Source organism: Aethalodelphis obliquidens, unplaced genomic scaffold, assembly GCF_003676395.1.
Source record: "Aethalodelphis obliquidens isolate GAN/ISIS:26980383/991018 unplaced genomic scaffold, ASM367639v1 scaffold40, whole genome shotgun sequence".
Classification (NCBI taxonomy): domain Eukaryota; kingdom Metazoa; phylum Chordata; class Mammalia; order Artiodactyla; family Delphinidae; genus Aethalodelphis; species Aethalodelphis obliquidens.
The window spans coordinates 13,070,348-13,093,844 of record NW_020837984.1 but is presented as its reverse complement, the minus strand read 5'-3'; the positions used below and the strand labels follow the sequence as shown (position 1 = coordinate 13,093,844).

The window sequence follows — 23,497 nt, the reverse complement described above, 5'->3', positions numbered from 1 at the left end:
ATAATAATATTTGTTTAATCCACTCTGTTTACATTTGCACTGATGGTGCAAAAGCACTGGCTGGTAAAACTGCTGATACCTTAGCATGAATCAGAACAGTGACACTGTACTGTACCAGTAATCATTGTATTCACTGCCATGCAATTGCAGTTTTAAAAAATACCAGTTTCACAGTATCCTTGGTAAAGCAGTAAAAAGTATTAATTTTATCAAATCTAACCACTACATGTATCTTTAATACCCTGTATGACGAAATGATATGTATAAATCATCACTTCTGCGTATGTAATTTATGGTGGTTGTTTTAAGGGAAAACAAGCACTTATGTGATTTTTAAGCTGAAGTAGCTATCTTTTTCATAGAACACCAAAATTGCTTGAAAACAACTGACAAAATCTGGTCCTTCACACTTGAGTATTTGACAGACACGTTCTCAAAAATGAATAGTGAGGCTGTCATTTCAAGGAAAATAACTGACACATGAAATAAAGAAGACCTCAGCAAAGAAATAGAAGATATAAAGAACAACCAAATGGCAATTTAGAACTGAAAAACAATAATTGATACAGTGATGCAGTGTGTAAACTGATGCAGTGTGTAAACTCAACAGACAGAGGAAAGAATCAGTAAACTGGCAGATAGAGGAAAAGAAATTACCCAGTCTGAACAGCAGAAAGAAAACAGACTGATAAAAATAATCTACAGAGCCTCAGGGAACTGTGGGACTATAAAAAAGATTTAACACTTGTCTCATTGGATTCCTGAGAGAGGAAGAAAGAGGGCTTCTATCTCAAGAACCAAAAAGAAAGAAAAATCTACCCAAAGGAAGGGAATAAAGAAGAGTGAAATTGAAAACAGAAGAACAGTAAAGGAAATCAATGAAAGAGCTGGTTCTTCAAAAAGATCAATAAATTGACAAACTTTTAGCAAGACTGAGAGAAATTAAAGAAAAAACGAAGTTATCAGTATCAGGAATGAAATAGAAGGTATTGGACTTACCTGGTGTCGCAGTGGTTAAGATTCCGCCTGCCAGTGCAGGTGACATGGGTTTGAGCCCTGGTCCAGGAAGATCCCACATGCCGCGGAGCACTAAACCTGTGCTTCACAACTACTGAGCCTGTGCTCTAGAGCCCGCAAGCCCCAACTACTGAAGCCTGTGTGCCTAGACCCTGTGCTCTGCAACTAGAGAAGCCACCACCATGAGAGGCCCATGCACTGCAGTGAAGAGTAGCCCCTGCTCGCCGCAGCTAGGGAAAGCCTGCGCGCAGCAACGAAGACCCAATGCAGCCAAAAAGTAATAATAATAAATAAATTTTTAAAAAAGAGAAAGGTATCACCATAGACCCTGCAGATATGAAAAAGATAATAAAGGGAATACTATGAACAACTCTACAAACATAAATTTTAAAAATCTTTTTTTTTTTTTTTTTTTTTTCCCCCGGTACGCGGACCTCTCACTGTTGCGGCCTCTCCCGTTGCGGAGCACAGGCTCCAGACACACAGGCTCAGCGGCCATGGCTCACGGGCTTAGCCGCTCCACCGCATGTGGGATCTTCCCGGACCAGGACACGAACGCATGTCCCCTGCATCGGCAGGTGGACTCTCAACCACTGCACCACCAGGGAAGCCCTACAAACATAAATTTGACAACTTTGATGTACGAACCAGTTTCTTGAAAAATACAGACCACCACATCTCACCCAATATGAATTAGGTAATTTAGCCCTATTGCCTTGATACAAAAAAAAAAAAAAAAATCCCAAGAAGAAAACTGTAGGTCAGTATTACTATATCAATGTAGATGCAAAAGTCCTTAACAAAATATAAGCAAATAGAATTTATGGCTCATTGCAGGCAGGGATGGAGCAGGGCTGCTTCACTATTTGAAAATCAACTAATACACCATATTAACATGCTAAAGAAGAAAAATAACATGATCATATCAGTTGATGAAGAAAAAGCATTTGATAAAATTCAGGACCCATTCATAATTTGAAAAAAAAACATTTAGGAAAAAGATACTTAGGAGGAGCTAACTCAGATAAGGAACATTTATAAAAACCTACCTTATCCTTATTGGTGTATTGGGAGAATCAAATTCTTAAAATTTCAGTTATTAAAAAACTTTAGATTTTTACTTTCCTTGATGCTCACTTTTATCTTTTAAGCATTTATATGCACTTCAGATAAGCAAGCAGTTACTCTTATTACTGAAATAATATTTATACTTCACAAGGAGAGTCTATAACCAAATAAGACAATGCTGTCACTTCTTAAAGTCTGCTAGATAAAGATGAATGTCTAAATATTCTGACAGCATGCCCTTTGAAAATATTCTAAACTTTACAGTATGCATCTATAAAATTTATTTTGGTTTTCTCACATCTTGACACTTTAAGATCAAAGAAACTAAACAAAATGAGATAAAAAGATCCAAAAATATTTTTTTCATTTCTTTGCCAGAAAATTTCTTTAGAACATATTTTCATATTCTTACTGATTTTTTTGTATACCAAAATTGATAAGCATAATAAATTTATTTTTAAAATGCTGAATAATATGGACTTGAGGAAAAAGTTAGAATCAATCCAAATGTCTTTATTTGCTGAAAGACAAAGTTTGCCAATTACCACAAATCAGTTTTTTTTCTAGGATAAAATCAGACCATCTTAGTAACTTTTAAAACAGATATTCTTTATTCTCAGAAGTAGAAGACAAGCGTTAAATCTTTTTTATAGTTGCACAGTTCCCTGAGGCTCTGTAGATTATTTTTTTCAGTCTTTTTTCTTTCTGTTGTTCAGACTGGGTAATTTGTTTTCCTCCATCTGCCAGTTTACTGACTGTTTCCTCTGTCAGCTCTATTCTGTTGAGTTTACTTACTGCGTTACTGTATCAATTATTGTTTTTCAGTTCTAAAATTGCTATTTGGTTCTTTTTTATATCTTTTATTTCTTTGCTGAGGTTTTCTATATTTCATGTTTCATGTGTCAGTTATTTTCCTCAAAGTGACAGGCTCACTGTTCAACACATTGATGCTTAAAATTCCACTTAAACCAAGTTCCTTAAGGCTATGTAGATTTTTACATGCACCTGTAAAACTCTTCCTTCAGTATATTTAGGATAATGTTAAATCTGGCTAGGGATATAAAAAGATAATAAGAGATTGTTGCCATCCTGGACTTTATAATCTGAGAAAGGGACTAAATAACAGATGAAAAAAATTATAAGGGTCTAGATTACTAATAAATAGTTTCTGGTTCCTCATGATACTACAAGATAATCTGAAAAATATATAATTTGTTATCTTGAAATGCATATGTGTCTTATGAAACTAAAGATCCCATATGGTTTTGGAATAATAGCATGACTGGAAACTATATTATTATTTTTTAAGAAGTGATAAGATTTTTATCTTAACTAGAGACTTAAATTTATGTGTTCTGAAACAATTCCATTATACCTGGGACTCCTTATTAAGTTATAAAAATCACCTTTATTGAGGTATAACTTGCCATATAATAAAGTTTACCAATTTCATGTGTACAGTCAATGTGTCCTGATAAATGTATATAGTTTTTTAAGCATCACCACAATCAAGATGTAGAACATTTCTGTTACCCTCAGATGTTACTTGGTACCCCATTGCATTCACCCTCCGATCCGTGGCAACCCCTGATCTTTCAGTAACTATAGTTTGCCTTTTCTAGGATTTATAAATGGAATCATGCTGCATGTAACCTTTTGTATCTGCGTTCTTTTAACGTAACTTTGGAGAATTATCTATGTTATGTGTATCAGTAGTCTTTGCCTATTCATTAGTGAGTAGCACTCCGTTGTTTGGATACACCACAGTATTATCTATTTGACAGCTGATGGACATTTAGGTTGTGTCTTGTTTAGGCTGTTAACAATAAAGCTTCTATGGACATATGAGTACAAATCTTTGTGTGGCCATGTTTTCATTTTAGTTCCCACCAGCAATGTATAAGAGTTTCATTTTTAGTTGACACTTGATATGTCAACATTTTCCTTTTAGCTACATGTACTGTATGTCTGGGTGGTAGTTTTCTATTGCTGAGTAACAAATTACCAAAAACCTAGTAGCTTAAAACAGCACCTATTTATTGTTTCATAGTTCTGTAGGTCAGAAATTTAGCATGGGGTCTTCAGGGATCACAGGGCTGAAATCCAGACTGAGTTCTTATCTGGGGGTTTTGAGGAAGATTCTGTTTCCAAGCTTATTTACGTTATTGGCAGAATTCAGTTCTTTGCCGTTGTAGGATTGAGATCTTTGTTTCCTTGCTCACTGTCAGCTGGAGGCCACTTTCAGCTCTTAGAGACTCACTCCATCTCCCTGGTGTTGAATTCTTTGGCTTTGAATCTCTGACTTCCCCTCTCTCTTTTTAAAAGGCTCTTATGACTAGAACAGATCAACCTGAATAATCTTATCCTAAGATCAATTGTTTTGGAACCTTAATTACATATACAAAATCACTTTGCAGCGGTACCTAGATTAGTGTTTGAATAACTGGGAGATGTTTATATACCAGAGGCTGGAAATTTCAGGACATCCTGGGATTCTGCGCAGCACACAACCATTTGTTCTACATTTTCAGTAACACTTGGTATCTCTGTTTTTAAGTTTTAGCCACACACAAACACACACTAGTTGCACATGTAGTGGTATCACATTGTAGTTTAAATTTTCATTTCTCTAATATCTAATGGTGTGAAACATCTTTTCGTGTGCTTATTTGTTATGTATATATCTTTTGTTGTAAAATATCTATTCAGATCTTTGGGGGGTTTTTTCTTTTTTTTTCTTTTGTATACTGCTATCCATTTGTTTTAGCATCACTTGTTGCAGAGGTTTTCCCTCACTGAATTACCTGGACATCTTTGTTAGATATCACTTGACTCTGGGTGTTTATGTATTTTTTTTTTCATTTTATTCTGCTCCATTGAACTTTATGTCTACTCTTGTACCACTGTTACTCTGTTGATGACTTTAGATTTATAATAATTCTTCAAGTTTTAAGTCCTTCAACATTGTTCTTCTTTTTCAGCTTGTTTGCTGTTTATATCCTTTGCATTTCCATATACATTTTAGAATCAGTGTATTGACTTCTATAAAATATTTTACTGGGATTTTAATTGGGATTGTTTTTTATTTGTTAATCAGTATGGGAAGAATTGCCATCTTAATGAGTCTTCTGATCTATGCACATGATACAGCTTTCTGTTTTTTTAGATCATCTTGAATTTCTCTCAGTTATGTTTCATGGTCTTCATTGTACAATCTTTGCACATATTTTACTAAATATTTTGTATTTTTGATGATTTTCTAAGTGAACGGGATCCTAATTTCATTTTTCATTGCTTGCAGAATGTAGAAGTACATTCGATTTTATATATTGACCTTGTATCCTGTGACCTTGTTTCATTCATTTATTAGTTCTGATAGCTTTTTTGTAGTTTGTCTAGGATTTGTCTACATGTACAATGATGTCATTTGCAAGTAAAGGCAGTTTAACTTCCTCTTTCCAATCTGTATGTCTTTTATTTCTTTTGTCTTGCCTTATTGCACTGGTGCAGATAACTTTATGTTGTTCCTGATCTTGGGGAGAAGGCATTCCTTCACGATATTAAGTATGATGTTAGCTGTAGGCTTTTTGTAGATAGCCTTTATAGACTGAGGAAGATTCTTAGTTTACTGAGTTCTTGTTTTGTTGCGAAGGGGTATTTAAATTTGTCAGATGCTTTTATTCTATCTGTTGAGATGACCATAGGTATGGCATTTTTTATTCTGTTAGTATAATGAACCATGTTAATTTTGAATATTAAACCAACATTGCATTACTGGGATAATCCTCAGTTGGTCATGATTTTTATTCTTTAAAATATTTTTCTGGATTTAATTTCATCAAATATTGTTAAGGATTTTTCCATCCATGGTCATGAAGAAATATTGGAGTAGAGTTTTCTTTTTTGTAATGTCACTGTCTGATTTTGCTGTCAGGGTAAGCTGGCCTCATAAAATGAGTTAGAACTATTCCTTCCCCTTCTGCTTTCTGAATGAATTTGTATAGGATTGGTATGTTTTTCAGACTTTGAATATATGATAGAATTGACCAGTGAAGCCATCAAAGTCTTTAGTTTTCTTTGTTAAGAAGGTTTTGTGTGTTCTTTTTAAACTCCAGTTCAGTTTATTTTAATAGCAGTAGAGCTGTTCAACTTTATTTTTTTCTTGAGTCAGTTTTGGTAGATTTTATTTTTCAAGAAACTTGTCCATTTCATCTAAGTTATAAATTTTATTTTCATACTCTTTTTGAATATCCATTTATTTTTCTTTTAATGTCTGTAAAATCTCTAGTGATTTGCCTGGGGTGTTAGTTATTGACCTTTTCCAAAAAATGAGTTTTGGTTTTACTGATTTTTCTTTCTGTTTGTCCATTTTCTAGTTCATTAATTTCTGCTTTTTTTTCTCTTTTTCCCCTTGCCTTGGGTTTAATTTATTCTTTTTCTAGCTTTTTAAGGTGGGAACAGATCACTTGGTTTTGGACTTCCCTTGTAATAGCATTTTCCTCAAAAGACTGCTTAACCTGCATCCTTTAAATTCTGATAGCTTCCGTTTTTACTCTGTTCAGAATATTTTCTGATTTCTCTCATCATTTCTTCTGTGACTCATGGGTTATTTAGAATTGTGTTGTTCATTTTCAAATATTTGGATGTTTCTAAATACCTCTCTTGCTTAATTCCATTGTAATGAAAAAATATATTCTGTATGGTTTCAAACCTTTAAAGTTTATTGAGACTTTTTTAGGCTCAGAATAATGTCTGTCTTCGTGAATGTTCGTGTGCAGTAGAAAAGAATATTTTGTTGTTTTAGGACATCTTGGTTGATAGTGTGTTGTTCTGATCTTCCACAACTTATTTTTTCCTTTGGTCTACTTGTTTTCTGTTATTTACTGTGAGAGAAATGTTAAAATCTCCAAATATGACTGTCTGTTTAACTTTCAGTTCTCTGTATTTGACACATTTAATTTTGAAGCCCTGTTATTAAGTATATACAGTTGGCCCTTGAGCAACAGATGTTTGAACTGTGTGAGTCCACTAATTCAGGGATTTTTTTCAATAAATACTGTAGCATCGATACTACATGATCCAAGTGAATGCATGGATTTGGGTATCTGCCAGGGTCCTGGAACCCATTCCCTGTAGATACTGAGGGATAACTATATATGAAAGGGTTCTGGGACCCAGTTACAACGTATTTTTCCCTACACATCCACAGAATTCTCAGATAGCAGCTGGGTGTCCTGCAATTCAACTCAATTCTGACACTATCTAGAGATAGCATCAGCTTCCGCAGGTTACAGGCTCAGTCCTACAAACTGCCCCCTCCCCCGCTCCTTTAGATGCGAATTGCAAGTCCAGGTTGTTACCTGAAGTTCTGACCAACCGGTTATAGATTGGAGGTTCCAACAACCCCCACCTTGAGTTTGAGTAATTTGCTAGTGCCACTCAGAACTCAGAGAAACATTTTACTGCCTAGATCACTGACATACTATAAAAGGATGTAACTCAGAACAGCCAGATGGAAGAGATGTCTAGGGCAAGGTGCATGGGAAGGGGTGTGGAGCTTCCATGCCCTCTCCAGGTGCTCCAGTCTCCCTGCATCTCCACATGCCCCCCAACCAAGAAGCTCTCCAACCCATCCTTTTGGTTTTTCTGGAGGCTTCATTAGATAGGCATGATTGATTAAATCACTTATCAGTGGTGATTGAGCTCAGTCTCCAGCCCAGCTTAAATCATTGGCGAATGGTTTAACCCCCAGCCTATCTCTCTTCCCTAGAGATTGGAAGGTGGGACTGGAAGGTCCAACCTCTAATCACATGATTGGTTCTCCTGGCCACCAACCCCTACCTTTAGTCCTTTCCTATAGTCACCTCATTAACATAACAAAAGAAATCTTTATAGCTCTCCACACTTGAGACATTCTAAGGAGCTCTTGTGCTAGAAGTGAAAGAGGACCCAAGGATATTTCTCATTATATATCACAATATATTTAGGATTGTTACATCTTCCTAATGAATTGACTCTTTTAAGGTTATGAAATAGTCCTCTTTATCCCTGGTAATATTCCTTGTTCTGAATTCTACATTGTCCAGTATTCTTAGCCATTGTATCTTTCTTTTGATTATTACTTGTGTGGTATATCTCCTCCTGTCTTTTTAGTTTCAGCCTATCTGTAAAGTAGACTTCGTTTAGATAGTATATAGTTGTATCTTCTTTGAATTGGAGTTATTAGACCATTTACGTTGAACGTAATTAATATAATTCTCAAAATGCTTGGATTTAAATCTACCATCTTGCTAGTTACTTTGTATTTTTTTCCTCATTTGATTTTTGATCCTTCCTATTTATCTGCCTTTTTTTGGATTGAGTATTTTTATGATTAATTTTTTTTTTTTTTTTTTTTTTGCGGTACGTGGGCCTCTCACTGTTGTGGCCTCTCCCGTTGCGGAGCACAGGCTCCGGACGCGCAGGCCCAGCGGCCATGGCTCACAGGCCCAGCCGCTCCGGGGCACGTGGGATCTTCCCGAATCGGGGCACGAACCCTTGTCCCCTGCATCGGCAGGCGGACTCTCAACCAGGGAGCTACCAGGGAAGCCCTGGAATAATATTTTTTAAAGGGTATTTAAAAAATTTAGACATGAAAGAATATGTGAGACAGTAAAAGATAGGAATCATGGTAAGAATCTTAAGGTCAATTAAGTAAGGTGCAAAATAAGTAGAACTCCATCTCTGCTAATTAATAATGTCATTTTTATTAATGTTTGCTACTCCTGTCTCTGTTTTAATATATATTTGATGTTTAAAGTGACCTAAAACTAGATTAACCAGTTAAATTATCTGCTATAATTTTCAAGGAAAAGACTAATTATTGTCAGCAAGATAGGAATTAAAGATGCTAATTTACTGATAAACTTTTCTCAGATCTTAAGTTTACTCAGAATAAGAGATACTTTTAAGAGTTTAAAAGCTAGCCAGCCACACTAAAATGGTACTTCTTATTTCAGGTGGCACTTAATAACTTCTTAGGATACATAGGTATATTCAAATATCAATATTTAAATGTTAATCCCATTGTACACTTGCTGCTAGACAGGGTCAAGATTAGATAGATGGGATATAGGATGCATGGTATACTCAATCTGTTGTTGAACTTTAAAAATTCAATTTGTATTACTTTAAATTCTGTAGACTTTTAAAAAGATTTTCTTCATGATTTTTACTTTGTGTGAGTCTGTTATACTTGGAATCTTTACAGTTTTAGATTTAGAACTACTTCTGGTTCCATTGCTAATCAAATGGTGTGATCTTTCACCAGCTTACTTGACCTCCCTGGACCCAGTCATCAAGAATTTTAAATGTAGGCATTGGGTCAGGTCTGTAGTTTCTCTAGAGCACTTTTAAGTAAACTTTTTGTAAATTAGGAGTTCAGGCGAATTATATTAGAGTTTATCCATGAGATGAGACTTCTCATGAAAAGAAAAATTTGGAGTTCAAGTGGCTGGCTGTCTTACATTGGACCTACCTTCCTATTAATATTTTTCTTATTTTTGTTGCATAGCGTACAGAACATTCTGTTTCAATGCAGGTATAAAAGGATTTTTGTTTTCTTAACAGCTTTGCAGTCTCAGTAAACTTTTCAATTAAATAGAAATGGCAGGAGAAGCTTTATTCTGAGCTCTACCCAAAAATGAGTTCATCCAGCAAGACAGCTTAGTGCACTGACAGTCTGTAGTGTGTTAAAATTTGATATACAGTATGTTTAGGGTGTTAAAAATATTTAAAATAAATTTTAATCAAATCTTTGCATAAATCTTAAGTGACAGGGCCACAACTCAGGCCTGTTTAATGCAAGAGCTCTTTCTATCATACTGTATAATTTTTTCATCAAAAATATTTATAGATCTAGACACATTTCGTTTATGGCTTATTTCCCGATGTTTTGTGACTCAGAATATTTAAGTTCAATCTTTTAAAGACATTTGTGCCAATTTTATGACTAATTTTTTTTTTTTTTTCCTCCAGGGAAATGAGGCAAGTTATCCTTTGGAAATGTGCTCACACTGTAAGTCAAATATTCTTATCAAGAACTTCTTTTATTTTCACATTCTATATATGTATGTATGTAAATCTTACGCCTCTATAAATTTATATAGCGAAGTTAGCCCTTAACCATTTTAAATGGCAGTGAATTTGACTTAGAGCGTTTCTGAGTTACCAGAATAGGGAAAGATTTTTTTATAGACCTCTTTATTATTAGTGTCTGCACTATGTTGTAATTACAAACCGACCCTCAAATCTCAGTGGCTTAACCCAACTGAAGTTTTTCAGATTAACAAAGCTGCAAGTAAACAGTTAACTTACTTAACTTGTGGTTATGTAAAATGAAGTGCTTATTGAAGGCAAAACTGAGAGACTAAGGAGCTATCGTACAAGACGTTTCTGGGTAGGAGGAGTATAAGAAGTGTGGGTGGGCTGGCTGTTCTGACTATACTGGAGAACATAAAGAAAGAAAATGACAATCTTAGAAATTCTTGATTCAAGGATCAGAGGACCAGGGAGCTTAAATAAAAATCAAAAGGTCTCTTGTGTGAAAGTACAATGATTGAGGAAGAGGGAGATCATGAGAATTGGAATGGGGACGCTGGTAAGTTTAGATACCGTCCTGAGGTCCCAGAATTCCCAAAGTCTTCTGAACCTTCCTTGCCCTTTCTGCCATCCCTGTTTGATGAAGCTGGTCCTGCCTTGTTCGGAGACATCTTACTTTGCAATGAGATGTCTCTTCTTTTTTGTCTTATTAAAACCATTTCCCCATTGCTCATTGTTTCATTAGTCTCCTTTATTTTCCCAGAACACTTGTCAGTTTCTTTCATTCTCATCAACACCTTTGCTTGCGTATAAGCTCTGGATAAATGCTCTTCCATCAGCTCTTTTCTTGAGCAACTTCATCGTCTGTCAGATCTCATCATAAATGTCTCCTATAAAATGTCCCCTCTTTGGAGATGTTTTCTCTTTCTATGCTCTCTTCAGATTCTCTCTAACATGGGCAGTACCCTGTTTATTTTCTTTAGAACAGTTACCATAAGCTTAAATTACTTGTTTATTAATCCATTTTATTTTCCATTTTGTAATTTCTACAGTTTTTTAAACTTTTTTTTTATGGTGATACTCTGTGACCAATGACCCATAGTTTGGCCATCCGTACTACTATTTACGTTTTATTTTACTGTTTCCTCCCAGGCTTTCCTTTATGAATTTCTTATATAATTTTGATCATATGTAGGTGTGTATTTCTGTTTTAAACATGAAGATAAAATGTTGTATCCAGTGTATTGTTAGAACTGACCAAAACCAAATCTAATTATGACTCTCTAGACCAGAGGTTGGTAAATAAAGTTTTATTGGAACACAGCCATGCCCATTTGCTCACATTGTCTATGGCTGTTTTTGTTTGACCTCTGAAATGTGGTCAAGATAGAGTACTTACAGACTAGTGCTCCAAGTGTTATCTAGATCTATAATTCTTGTCTGTGCCATAATTGACATGTCAGTTGTATAGTTTCTTTAGAATTGAAAGAGTTCTGCTCAGAATTGTGCCTTGCCACTTACTGTTCAGCTTGAGCCTGTGGTGTTTTCCTCCTGTTGCTAGTGGGCAAGAAGGAGGTGTAGAAGCCTGTAATTAGCTAGGATTCAGGCTGCAAATAGAGTTGGGGTAGGCTGTTGGGAGTACAGCTCTGAAAAGTATGAGGTACTAGGAGGTTAGTTTTTGTTTCTTGGTCAGGGAACAGAGGTCCTAAGGGGGCAAGATGTCCCAGGTTCTTACCTTCTGCACTCTTTTAAGATCTGGGACTGAGGGTCATTTACCTGATTGCAAAGAAAAATGTACCAGGGCAAAAGGCAAGATGGATGTTCCCCTCGCTACATCCAGGATGGTGAAAGCCAAGTTTTTTTAAATAGTAAGTATTTGAAATAGATTTCATACAGTGTTAAAAGCTCTCTCTTTCCGTTTTATCTTTAGAACTTAGTAAGTCTTCTTTCTTAGGACTTCATCTGTGCTCTGATGAAATTTGAGCCTTGTCACTAAAGATCTGTACTTGTCAGTGATTGTTCAACTAGATATGAATCTGTCTGAATTCTTCTGTCATCCAGTAAAAATGTAGTTTTCCTCTATTTTCTAATTGGTTTACTAGAATATATTTTATACATGATTTGGATGAATTTGAACTTATTCACATTAAAACCACCATTTTTTCCCCACCCACACATTGTAGTAAGTCTTGTTTTGCTCATTTGCAAAACTTCTTTATTAATGGGAGAGCTTAGTGTTATTTGTAAACAGCTGTTACCATGTATAAAATGTTAAAACCAATCCTTGAGGCACTTTACTTTTTACACTTCCCCTGTTCAAGTTGTGCTTTCTCTTCCTTTCCAGACCTAGCTCAGGTCTGTGTTCTCTGTGAGGCCTTCAGTAGTCCTCTCACCTTAGTAGTTAACTGTCTCATATGTTCTTTTAGTATTTAAATTATGCTCTTTTTTAAAACGGTAGTAAGATTCTAAATTGTATGCTGTAAAGTACTGTTTTTAACCCTGTGACACACAGATTAAGTACCCACAGAATGCTTACAGTCTAGCTACTGGGATAAAGAGAAGAAATGCATCAATTTTTACAGTGGAAACAAACCATTATGAGCAATAGAAGCAAAGGTTCCAAGGAGGGAAAATTACCTTTGGTTAAGAAAATTAAGAAAAGCTTCATGGAAGGGGTGATGTTTGAAATTGTTTTTTGAAATCTACATAAGATTTGAATGCTGATTAATTCTTTCACCTGTCTGGTCATTTGTCCCTTTCAGTTTCCTTAAATTCCATCCAGATCTTCAGTATTTTATCTAAACCCCCTGCATAATTCTCTCCAGTACCCTACTTTTAATCAGTGATTTTCATCTCCGAATGCTTAAGAAAACCGAGAACATTTTTAAGTGTTAACCTCATTACCTCCTCACCCCATCACCCCCTGCCTGCCACACACGGAAGTTTTCCCATTTTCGTACTCATGCTTAATAACTCCTTCCTTTCAATATCAGAGTTTAGGTTATACCTCTCTTATTCAAGGTCAGCCTTGGCACTTGTGCTTTTGATCTCATCCCCTCTCATCTCTAGGACCTTATGTTTTTAGTTTCTCTTTGTTTTTACCTGTGTCTCCGCTTCTTCATTTTTCTTTACGTTACAGACATAATCAACTCCCCTTTGATCCTGATCCTGCACGTGCCTCCCCGTTCTTCTCCTTTCTTTCTCATATTTGAGCTTTGCATGAGCATATACAGTGATCTCCATTTCCTTATTTCTGCCTGCTCAAATCTGGCTTTCATCTCCTACTACTTTGCTGACACTGTTGTTATTAAGGTCACCTTCCTTGTATTTATTTATTTTGTTTTATTTATTTATTTTTTGGAGGGGCCACACCGTGTGACTTGTGGGATCTTAGTTTGCCGACCAGGGATCGAACCTGGGCCCTTGGCAGTGAGAACACAGAGTCCTCACTACTGGACCACCAGAGAATTCCCATGGTCACCTTCATTTTACTGACACATTGCCTAATTGCTAAATCTGATGGAGTGGAAAGACCTGTAAAATCATTTGTGCTATTTGGGAAAATTTGAGCACTGATTATTTAATATCAAGGAATTAATTATTAATAATTAATGTTTTAGTTGTAATAATATTGTGGTTTAAAAGAATACCTTAGAGATAGATGATAAATACTGAACAGTTATAAGGGCATGGTACGTCTGGGATTTGCTCTAAAATAATTGAAGTGGGTGTATAAATAAGATTCTAATGTGTCAGTGGTTGAAACTGGGTGATAGATATGTGGGATTCATTTTATGAGTCTCTCAACCTTTGTACGTGTTTGAAAGTTTCCCTTATAAAGTTGTTTTTTTTTTTTTAATGAGTGGAAAAAGGAGGCGGGAAATAACTAAGAGTAATATCAAGGAGAAGTAGTTATTTAATTATAGTTAAGTAGGGCATGCAGTATAGCATGCCTTAATAATAAGAGGCGGTTGAGCTCATTTTCACCCGTAAAAGGTTTGAGGTATTGACAGTGGAAGTGGAAGTGCGATGCCTGGCATAGAGCAGATACTGAGTAAGTATCTGTTGACTGAATAAGCTAGTAAGAGCTCAGAGCTGGACTGTAGAGACAGTTGGATAATTTTAAAGGCTGTATCTTTAGAAAAACGCAGTAGTTACCAATCACCCCACTTGTTTTCATAAATAATAACAAGTACTTACATGGCATTAACACATGCCAGGCACTGTTCTAAGCATTTCACATACATTTATTTACCTTCTTAATCCTCACAGTAGCCTCATGAAAGAGGTATTGTTACTTTCCCCATTGTATAGATGAGAAAACAAGCATCAGTAACTGGCCTGAGATCACACAGCAGCAGGTAGAGTAACAAAACCATGATTTAATCTCAAGCAGTCGTGCTCTAGAGTTATATTTTTAATCACAATACTGTACAGCCTCTCTTATAGTAACTCTTACAAGTTTAATGTTATGTTTGTCTACATGAACGATTTTAGGCAAAACTGGACTTGTCTAAGACATAGTTAGGTATTCTCTGATTTTTTTTTGTCTCTTAATTGAGTGTTTGCTTTTTGTTGAGTTAAATTATTTTAGGCCATTGTGACTTTGTTTCTGTCTGTTGGCTAGCCTGTCTGGAGTAGGAAATGTATACTCTGTTGGGGTGATTTGCTCAAAGTTGAGACTGTGGTTGTAACTTGGCATGATAATTTGGAAAAGTGGCTGAGTGCAAGATACTAGGTTAGATAGTTCAGCAGAGGGCTAGATTGGAGCATGGGAGGAAGTATGAGTGGAAAGTCAGATTCAACTAATATTTTTTTACTGTTGATAAAACCAGTATAATTCTGAATAATTTTGATAAAGTTGGTGAACAGAGGGACTATTTTGTAGATTGAATGTAGATGAAAGACTAAAACAGTCTTTTATCTGAAGAGCTTTCTCAATTTTCTTTCGTTAGAATGTGAACCAAGAGGAGCTTGGCAGCCTCTGAAGGAACGTTTCCCTTTGCATAATGAACTATCTGTAGAAACCTTGAAGACACCTTTAGCCATTAGGACACTGCTCTCATTTTGAGTAAACAGTCTCATTCAATCAGTTTTGTTTCTGGTTTAAATACTTACAAGTGACTTGAAAACATAGAGATATTGACTTCAATTTGTGCTGTTAATTTCTGCTCACAGTCAGTTGTCTCAGCGAGGTTTACATGTTCATATTTTTTACTTAGACTAGGGTTTTTCTTTGTTTTGAAAACAGAAAACTTTTTCACAGAAAAGGTTAATCTAAAGTTAATTTGATTTCCTCCTTCATTTCTGCATTCTTTTTTTTTTTGAGTTTGCTTTAAATATTTTACATTTATTTTTTCTGCATTCTTCTATGTTTTCTTTCTTATATGTACCAGCTTAACTCACTTTAATTTTTTTCTTTTGTTGCTGAAATGATTTTAATCTATAGGTGAAGCACTCTTTAAATGATACTCAGAATACATTACATTTGGTTTTAAGATAGATTTGAGTTTAAAACAGGTCTTACTCACAATGATTCCAGTAAATCAAGTGCTCCAGAACACAATTCGGAGATGTAACAATTATGTGATGACTTCTTAATTGTCCAAGGGGATAAAGATCTTCTTCAAATATGGAAAGAAATTAAATCATTCTATAGTACTAACCTCTAAGAGTTATTCTCCTTTATAGACCAATATTATTGTCAGTTTCATGTGCTTTTTTTTTTTTGCGGTACGCGGGCCTCTCACTGTTGTGGCCTCTCCCGTTGCGGACCACAGGCTCCGGACGTGCAGGCTCAGCGGCCATGGCTCACGGGCCCAGCCGCGCCGCGGCATGTGGGATCTTCCCAGACCGGGGCACGAACCCGTGTCCCCTGCATCGGCAGGCGGACTCTCAACCACTGCGCCACCAGGGAAGCCCTCATATACTTTTACTTTATGAAGAACTCCTGCAGGAAGAAATTTCTGAAGGTCTTCCCAGATATAAACAGCTACATTTTCTGTCATCTTACGACATCTACAAAATATGGCACATCCAGATCCAGCTTCTTATGATCAAGGGGCTTCATAATCGCCTCCTGTGGAGCCGATGGGTTGCGCTAAAGGAGAGCAGGCGGGACACTCGCGTCCACCGTCGAGGGCCCGAACCCGCTTCGCTCATGGTTTTGCAGGCCCACGTCCCGCCAGCGCCTCCTGCCCTCCAGTTCACTTTAATTTTTCAGTGATGTGTGTTCTAAAGAGTAATTTCTGGTTTACTCCCAAATCTTTATTTATCATCTCAGAAATCTTTGGAGGAAACTTTTAATATCCATAAAAATTTTATGTCACTAACTTTGAAATTGACTTGTACACTTGTTACTTTAGGTTTAAATCTTCATAAATGTATCAAATAATTCATGCTGCTTAATCTACCAGCCATGATTTATCATTTACTTAGTAATTAGTGATCCTGAACTCTAACTTATTTCACCTAGTCCACTGAGAATTACTTATATTCTGTTTTCTTTCAGTAAAGCTTTATTGCTGAGTAATGAAGTATAGTGCACGAACTTGAACGCCTAGGCTTGAAGTTGCTACCTTGTTTTGCCATCACAGTACCTTTTTAAAAAACAATGCCTGGATTGTTTACTGTATTCTAAAAATTTCAGGTTTTTAGATGAGTAGTCTTAAGAAAAGTGAAGTGCTAGCTCTGTTTTCTTTATCCATACTGTCAAATTTTGGCATCATGGTAGCACTTAACAAATTGGTAGTTTCAACAGTGAAGTCCGTGGCATGTAGTAATTTCATAGTCTACCACAAAATTGAGTAATTTTGTAGCTGGTATGTAGAAGACAGTTACTTTAGCTGGTTTAAGAAAGCCTAGCTAGCCATTTAGCAAAAGTATAAATTCTTGGATCTCCCTCAGAATGTTAGAGCAAAAGAGATGGAAAAATACGCAAGAAAAGAGTAACTTGGAGAACAAATACAGAATGTAATAGCATCTGTCTAAAAGACATCTCAAAAGTTATATTACATGAAATAAAAGCAAAAATAATCAGTGAAATAGTAGGAGAAAATTTTCTTCACCTAAAAAATCATATTTTCTGATTGAAAGAGCATTCTGATACTCGGGAAGTTTAGATGAAAAAAGATCTCCATTTGGTGTCAACCTCTTTTGTAGTTCTAAAAGTCCAAGAGCAAAAAGAAAATCCTAAGAGCTGCTAGACAGGGAAAAGGTTGGCCTCAAAAAGAATAAAAGAGTCTACTGGCATTGGATTTCTTAGCAGCAGCAATAGATATTAGAAAGCAATAGGGCAGTTAATTCAAAGTTCGTTCTGAGTTCCTAAATATAGAATTTGATAGCAACCAAATGATTACTCAGGTGAGAGGCCAAATTAAAGACATTTCCAGAAATGTAAGGACTTGGGAAATTTACCTTTCATACGTTCTTGAATATGTACCCAGAAAAATGAAGGAGCAGTTAGAGAAAAAAGATGAAACAAGATCCAAGAAACTAAATCTCTTAAGACACCAGTGAAGATCCCGGGATAACAACTATGCCAGGGACCTGGAAAGCAGGTGGTTCAAATTAGAGCAAGAAGCCAGAATTGTCTGTGGAAGATGTCATCAAGAAGAAAGTAAAAGTCATTATATAAATTGTATGCTGGAATTTCTTAATGTTAAGGTAAAAGGCAAGGCAGCAAGGGAAAAAAGCAGAGACTGGGGATGCAGTATTACATTCTTGGCGATAAACCAGATTGAGCTCTCGAGCAGCCATAAATAAGTCTTTTGACTAAATGGGGCTGAAAGTAAAAGAAGACTCTTGAATATGCATGCTTTTGTGAAAATACCATATTTTGGTGGGAGTTGGTGGTGGGGACTGATAACAAAGCTAAAGAAAAGTGCAACTAATATGTTTAACTGCAGCATATCATAGGAAAAGATAAAAGAAAAGCTTGGAGAATGTGATATAATGGGTTAGGGTTGGATTTGATGTACAAAAACAGTGGAACTCTTTGAGAGCCATATCTTTTGATTAAGATATGTTACTGACCTACACAGTATACTTAGGTTAAAAGAAAAAAAGTGTGTGACTTTCAAGCCAGGATTATTAATAACTTAGTGGGAAAACTTGAAGATGTGCTTTTATGATCTTATAAATATATGCTTATTGCATATTCTCATTTGAACCACAATGTAAATAAACCGAAAAGAGAAGAACAACAGTAATACAAACACCTTCAGCAGGAAAACCAGTAGGAGAACATCTTAAAAATATGTTGTTTGATTTTTATCTATCTGAAGTGGAAATATTCTTATTATTCCCTTTTCTCCATACTTGGCCCAAGAGTGCAGGTTGAGGAACAACAGTGTTTAGTATCTCTTAGCCTAACCTTCTATGTTAACTCTTCTGATGTAACTAACAAGGAAAGAAATTAGATCGGAAAGTATTTCAAGAAATCCCGTCGCCCAGCTTTTGCCATCAAGCTTTACAGACTGAGCAACTTACTTAACTCTCTGGGTCTTTATCCTCATCTGGAGTTTTTCATCTCCAAGGTTTCTTCCAACTTTTTACATTACATGGCTTTTCTATTACAGATTTTCTCCCGAAACTCAGTGAGCTTTGAAGACAATTCTAAGAGTGTATTTTTAGGATTAAGTGTGTAGCTTCTTTTGTGACATCTTTGGACAGTATTCATTTGCCTTTGTGAGTTTTGAGGTGGTGAATCATTTTTGACTGTATCTTTTACCTAAGGTAGGAGGAAGTTAGTGGTACATAGCATTCACATTTTGAAGAAGCATTCTAGAAGAAAGAAAGAAAACACAGTTAACAATATTAGTAATGAAACAACTGACATCACTTACATACCTACAGATGTTAAAAGAATAACTAGGGAATTTTATAAACAGTTTTATTCCAATAAGTTCTACACGTTGGATGAAACAAGACAAATTCCTTGAAAAAACGAATACAGGCAGACCTCTTTTCATTGTACTTCACTTTATCGTGCTTCACAGATACTGTTTTTTGGCTTTTTAAAAACTTAAACAAACTGGAGGTTTGTGGCAACCCTGTATAAAGCAAGTGTATTGATACCATTGTTCCAGCAGCACCTGCTCACTTTGCGTCTGTTTGTCACATTTTGGTAATTCTCGCGATATTTCAAAGTTTTTCACTATTGTTATCATATTTGTTATGGTGATCTGTGATCAGTGATCTTTGATGTTTCTTTTTTTTTTTTTTTTTTTTTGCGGTACGCGGGCCTCTCACTGTTGTGGCCTCTCCCGTTGCGGAGCACAGGCTCCAGATGCACAGGCTCAGTGGCCATGGCTCACAGGCCCATCCGCTCCATGGCATGTGGGATCTTCCTGGACTGGGGCACGAACCTGTGTCCCCTGCATCGGCAGGTGGACTCTCAACCACTGCGCCACCAGGGAAGCCCCTTTGATGTTTCTGTTACGACTTGCTGAAGGCTTAGATGGTGGTTAGCATTTTTAGCATAATTTATTAATTAAACTTAGCATAATTTAATTTACCTTTAAATTAAGGTATGTACATTGTTTTTTTTAGACAATGCTGTTGCATACGTAATAGACTACAGTATAGTGTAAACATAACTTTTATACGCATTGGGAAACCAAAAAATTCATGTGACTTGCTATTTTGCAGTGGTCTAGAACCAAACCTGCGATATCTTCAAGGTATGCCTGTTCCTAAAACTGACACAAAAGGAAATAGAAAATCTTAATAGCATTATATCTATTAATAAAATTGAATTCTTTCCCACAAAGAAAACTCCAGGGCTCAGATGGCTTTACTGGTAAATTCTAGCAAACATTTAATGGAAAAAAATAAAGAATCCTTAAGAAAATAGAAGCTAGCGTTATACCAATAGCAGTACCGAAGACATTATAGAAAACTGTAGACCAGTATTCACCATGAACATATGTGTAAAAATCCTTAAATATTTGTAAGTCAAATCCAACAATATGTAAAAAGGACAGTAAAGCATGGTCAAGTGGAGTTTATCCCAGGAGTACGATTTTATCTAGAAATATCAATTAATGTAATTCACTATATTGATGTAATAAAAGAGAAAAAACATCTTCTTAATAGTTGTAGCAAAGCATTTGTTTGACAGAGTTCAGTAGCCACTCATGATTAATAGTTTTGGCAAATTAGGAACAGAAGGGAACTATATCAACCTGATAAAGGGCACCTACCAAAACCTATAGCTAACATCATACTTATTTAATGATGAAAGACTGAATGCTTTCCATGGGGAAAAAAGTTGTTTTTCACTCTGACCAATAGTAGTCAAAACTGTACTAGAAGTTCTAGCCAGTACATTAAGTCCAGTAGAAGAAACGTAATACGTTCAGATGGGAAAGGAAGGAGTAAAGCTGTCTTTATTCTCAGATGACATGGTTGTGTATGTAGTAAATCCTGTTCCTAGAAATAAGAAGTGAACTTATTAGCAAGATTGTAGGATACAAGAGCAATATACAAAAAGCAGTGGAATCTCTCTATAACAGCAGTGAACAATTGAAAAAAAAAAAGAAATTGACAAAGATACCATTTATAATAGAATAAAAACATTGGGATATTCAAGTGTAAATTTAACCAAATATATGTAAGATCTATACACCGAACTATGAAACGTCACTGAGAGAAACTTAAAAAGACCTAAGTAAATGGAGGGAGGTACCATATTCATAGATTGGAAGACTTTGATACTGTTAAGGTATCAGTTCTACTCAGATTGATCTGTAGATTCAAGACAATCCCAATCATTTTCAGCAGGGTTTTAATAAAAATTACCAAATAATTGTTAATTCTATATGGGAAAACCCAGGTCTTAGAAGAGCTGGCACAATTTTGAAAAAGAACAACGAAGTGTGAGGACAGTGTTCCCTGATTTAAAGACTAAAACATAAAACTGTGGTATTAGCATAAGGTAAATAAATCAGTAGAACAGAGTAGAGGGTATAAACCCATGTGTGTGTATTCGATTGATTTTTTTTTAAAATAACTCTAGTCTTTTATTCAGCTATACTCGATAAAAACATTTTTTTCTTTAATTAATTATTTATTTTTTTTGGCTGTGTTGGGTCTTTGTTGTTGCAAGCGGGGGCTACTCTTCGTTGCAGTGCACAGGTTTCTCATTGCGGTGGCTTCTCTTGTTGTGGAGCACGGGCTCTAGGCGTGCGGGCTTCAGTAGCTGTGGCACACGGGCTCTAGAGCGCAGGCTCACTAGCTATGGCGCATGGACTTAGTTGCTCCACAGCATGTGGGATCTTCCTGGACCAGGGCTTGAACCCGTGTCGCCTGCATTGGCAGGTGGATTCTTAACCACTGCGCCACCAGGGCAGTCCATTGATTGATTAAAAAAATTTTTTTTAATTGGATATTTGACATGTAACATTGTGTAAATTTAAGGTGTACAACATGTTACTTTATACAGTTAACTGATTTTTGACAAAAACATCAAAGGTACCAGTGTAAGGGGAGCCTTTTGAACAAAATAACTGGAATAAAAGTTTACCCTTACTTGTACAAAAAACATGGGTCAAAAATTTAAACATAAAAGCCACAACTATGGAACTTCTAGAAGAAAACATCAGAGAAAATCTTCACGACCACCATAGGCAAGGATTTTTAGTTTATTTGTAAAACATGAATCATAAAAGAAAAAAATGGGTTTCATCAAAATTGAAGGTTTTTGCTCCTTAAAGGCAGCTTATAAGCTGGGAGAAGATACTTGAAATGCCTACACCTGACAAAGGACTTGCACTAATCAGTATAAAGAGAGAATCAGACAACTTTTTAAAGACAGCCCACCTTTTAAAAGGGTAAAATATTTGAAGTCACTTAAATGAAGATATATCAGCTGCCAATAATCACATGAAAAAGATGCTCAAGATAATTAATCCTCAGAGGAACGCAGGCTGAAACTATAATTGCATAGTGCTGCCACCCAGCAGAGTGGCTAAACTTAGAAAGACACAATTTCACGAGTTGGCAAGGAGGTGTAGAGCTCCTGGAATTCTCAGATATTGCCAGTGGGAGTGTAAAATGGTACACCACTTTGGAAAACTTTCTAACAGTTTCTGAAAGTCAAATGTATGCTTACCCTATGACCCAGCAATTCCAGGAAAACATTTGTTTACAAAAAGACTTAAGTATAATATTCTTAGAATCTTTATTCCTAATAGTCCCAAACGAAACAATAGGAATGTCTGTTAACAGATGAATGCATAAACTGATTGTAGTATATCCGTACAATGGACTATATATATACTACTGTGCCATAAAAAGGAAGAAGCTACTGACATATGAAACAACTTGGATTAGTGTCAAAAACTTAACGAGAAAAGGAAGATGGACACAAGAGTACGTATCTATGATCCCATTTATGTGAAATTCTAGACAGAATTTAGTTACAGAAAGCAGGACAGTGGTTGCCTAGGGTTGTGGTGGGGAGGGGGTGCGGTGTGTTTGTGATTGACTGGAAAGGACCTTAGGAAACATTTTGGGATGATAGAAATGTGCTTCTGTCTTGATTGCAGTGCTGCTTACGTAGGTGTATATGTTTGTCAAAACCTGTAGAATTGTATATTTAATAATGCGTTTTTGGAATATCAGTTATTTCCCAAAGTTGGTTTAAAATTTCTTTTTAGCGTTTTGATTACAACTTGATAATTCTTTTGTTGGTGCTGATGTGTAGCTCTTGTATATTTGATAATTAATAATTTTTTAAGTGTGTCATAATTTTAATCTAGAAACACCAAGAGCATGTGTTGCCTCTTGCATTAGAAAATTATGATATACCTCTAGAACCTAGACCTTTTAAAGTGGATGAAAGTTTTTCATTTGTAAGGAAAAGACACAGCACAAATGTCCATTTTTCATAATATGCCCTTTTGATTCTCTTTCAGTATTAATAGGGAGCTTTCTTTGCTTTGTTCTGTTAAAGTATTCTGTGTAGAATATAAATATTAGACTGCTAGGGTAATCACAAGGTTGTTATAAAATTAGGCAGTTTTTTGGAGCTGCTTATGAAGGTTTTATCTGCGCCCCCTAGTGGTTTTGATTTCTTATTTGGGATAACATTGGAAATACAGTCATTACTTTTGTAGAAGATGAATATTACAGAAGACTTTAAAACTTTTAAATTAATCTTTATGTTGAAAAACTACCCAATAGCTTCTATTGACAACACTATAAGGCTTCATTCTTGTGCTAGTCTTTACAAGGTTACTCAATACATGTTTCTCGGGGCTTCTGGTGGTACAGTGGTTAAGAATCCTCCTGCCAATGCAGGGGATACAGGTTCGAGCCCTGGTCCGGG

General features: G+C 35.9%; 1 protein-coding gene across 1 annotated transcript in view; it reads left to right on the top strand.

Moving 5' to 3' along the window:
- PPP3R1 (protein phosphatase 3 regulatory subunit B, alpha) overlaps window positions 1–23,497 on the top strand; it is a 59,088-nt gene that overhangs the window by 21,850 nt on the left and 13,741 nt on the right. Inside the window, exon 2 of the mRNA XM_027131872.1 lies at window positions 10,102–10,141. Within this exon, the coding sequence (XP_026987673.1) occupies window positions 10,102–10,141 (40 nt within the window). The remainder of the gene's footprint in view (window positions 1–10,101; window positions 10,142–23,497) is intronic.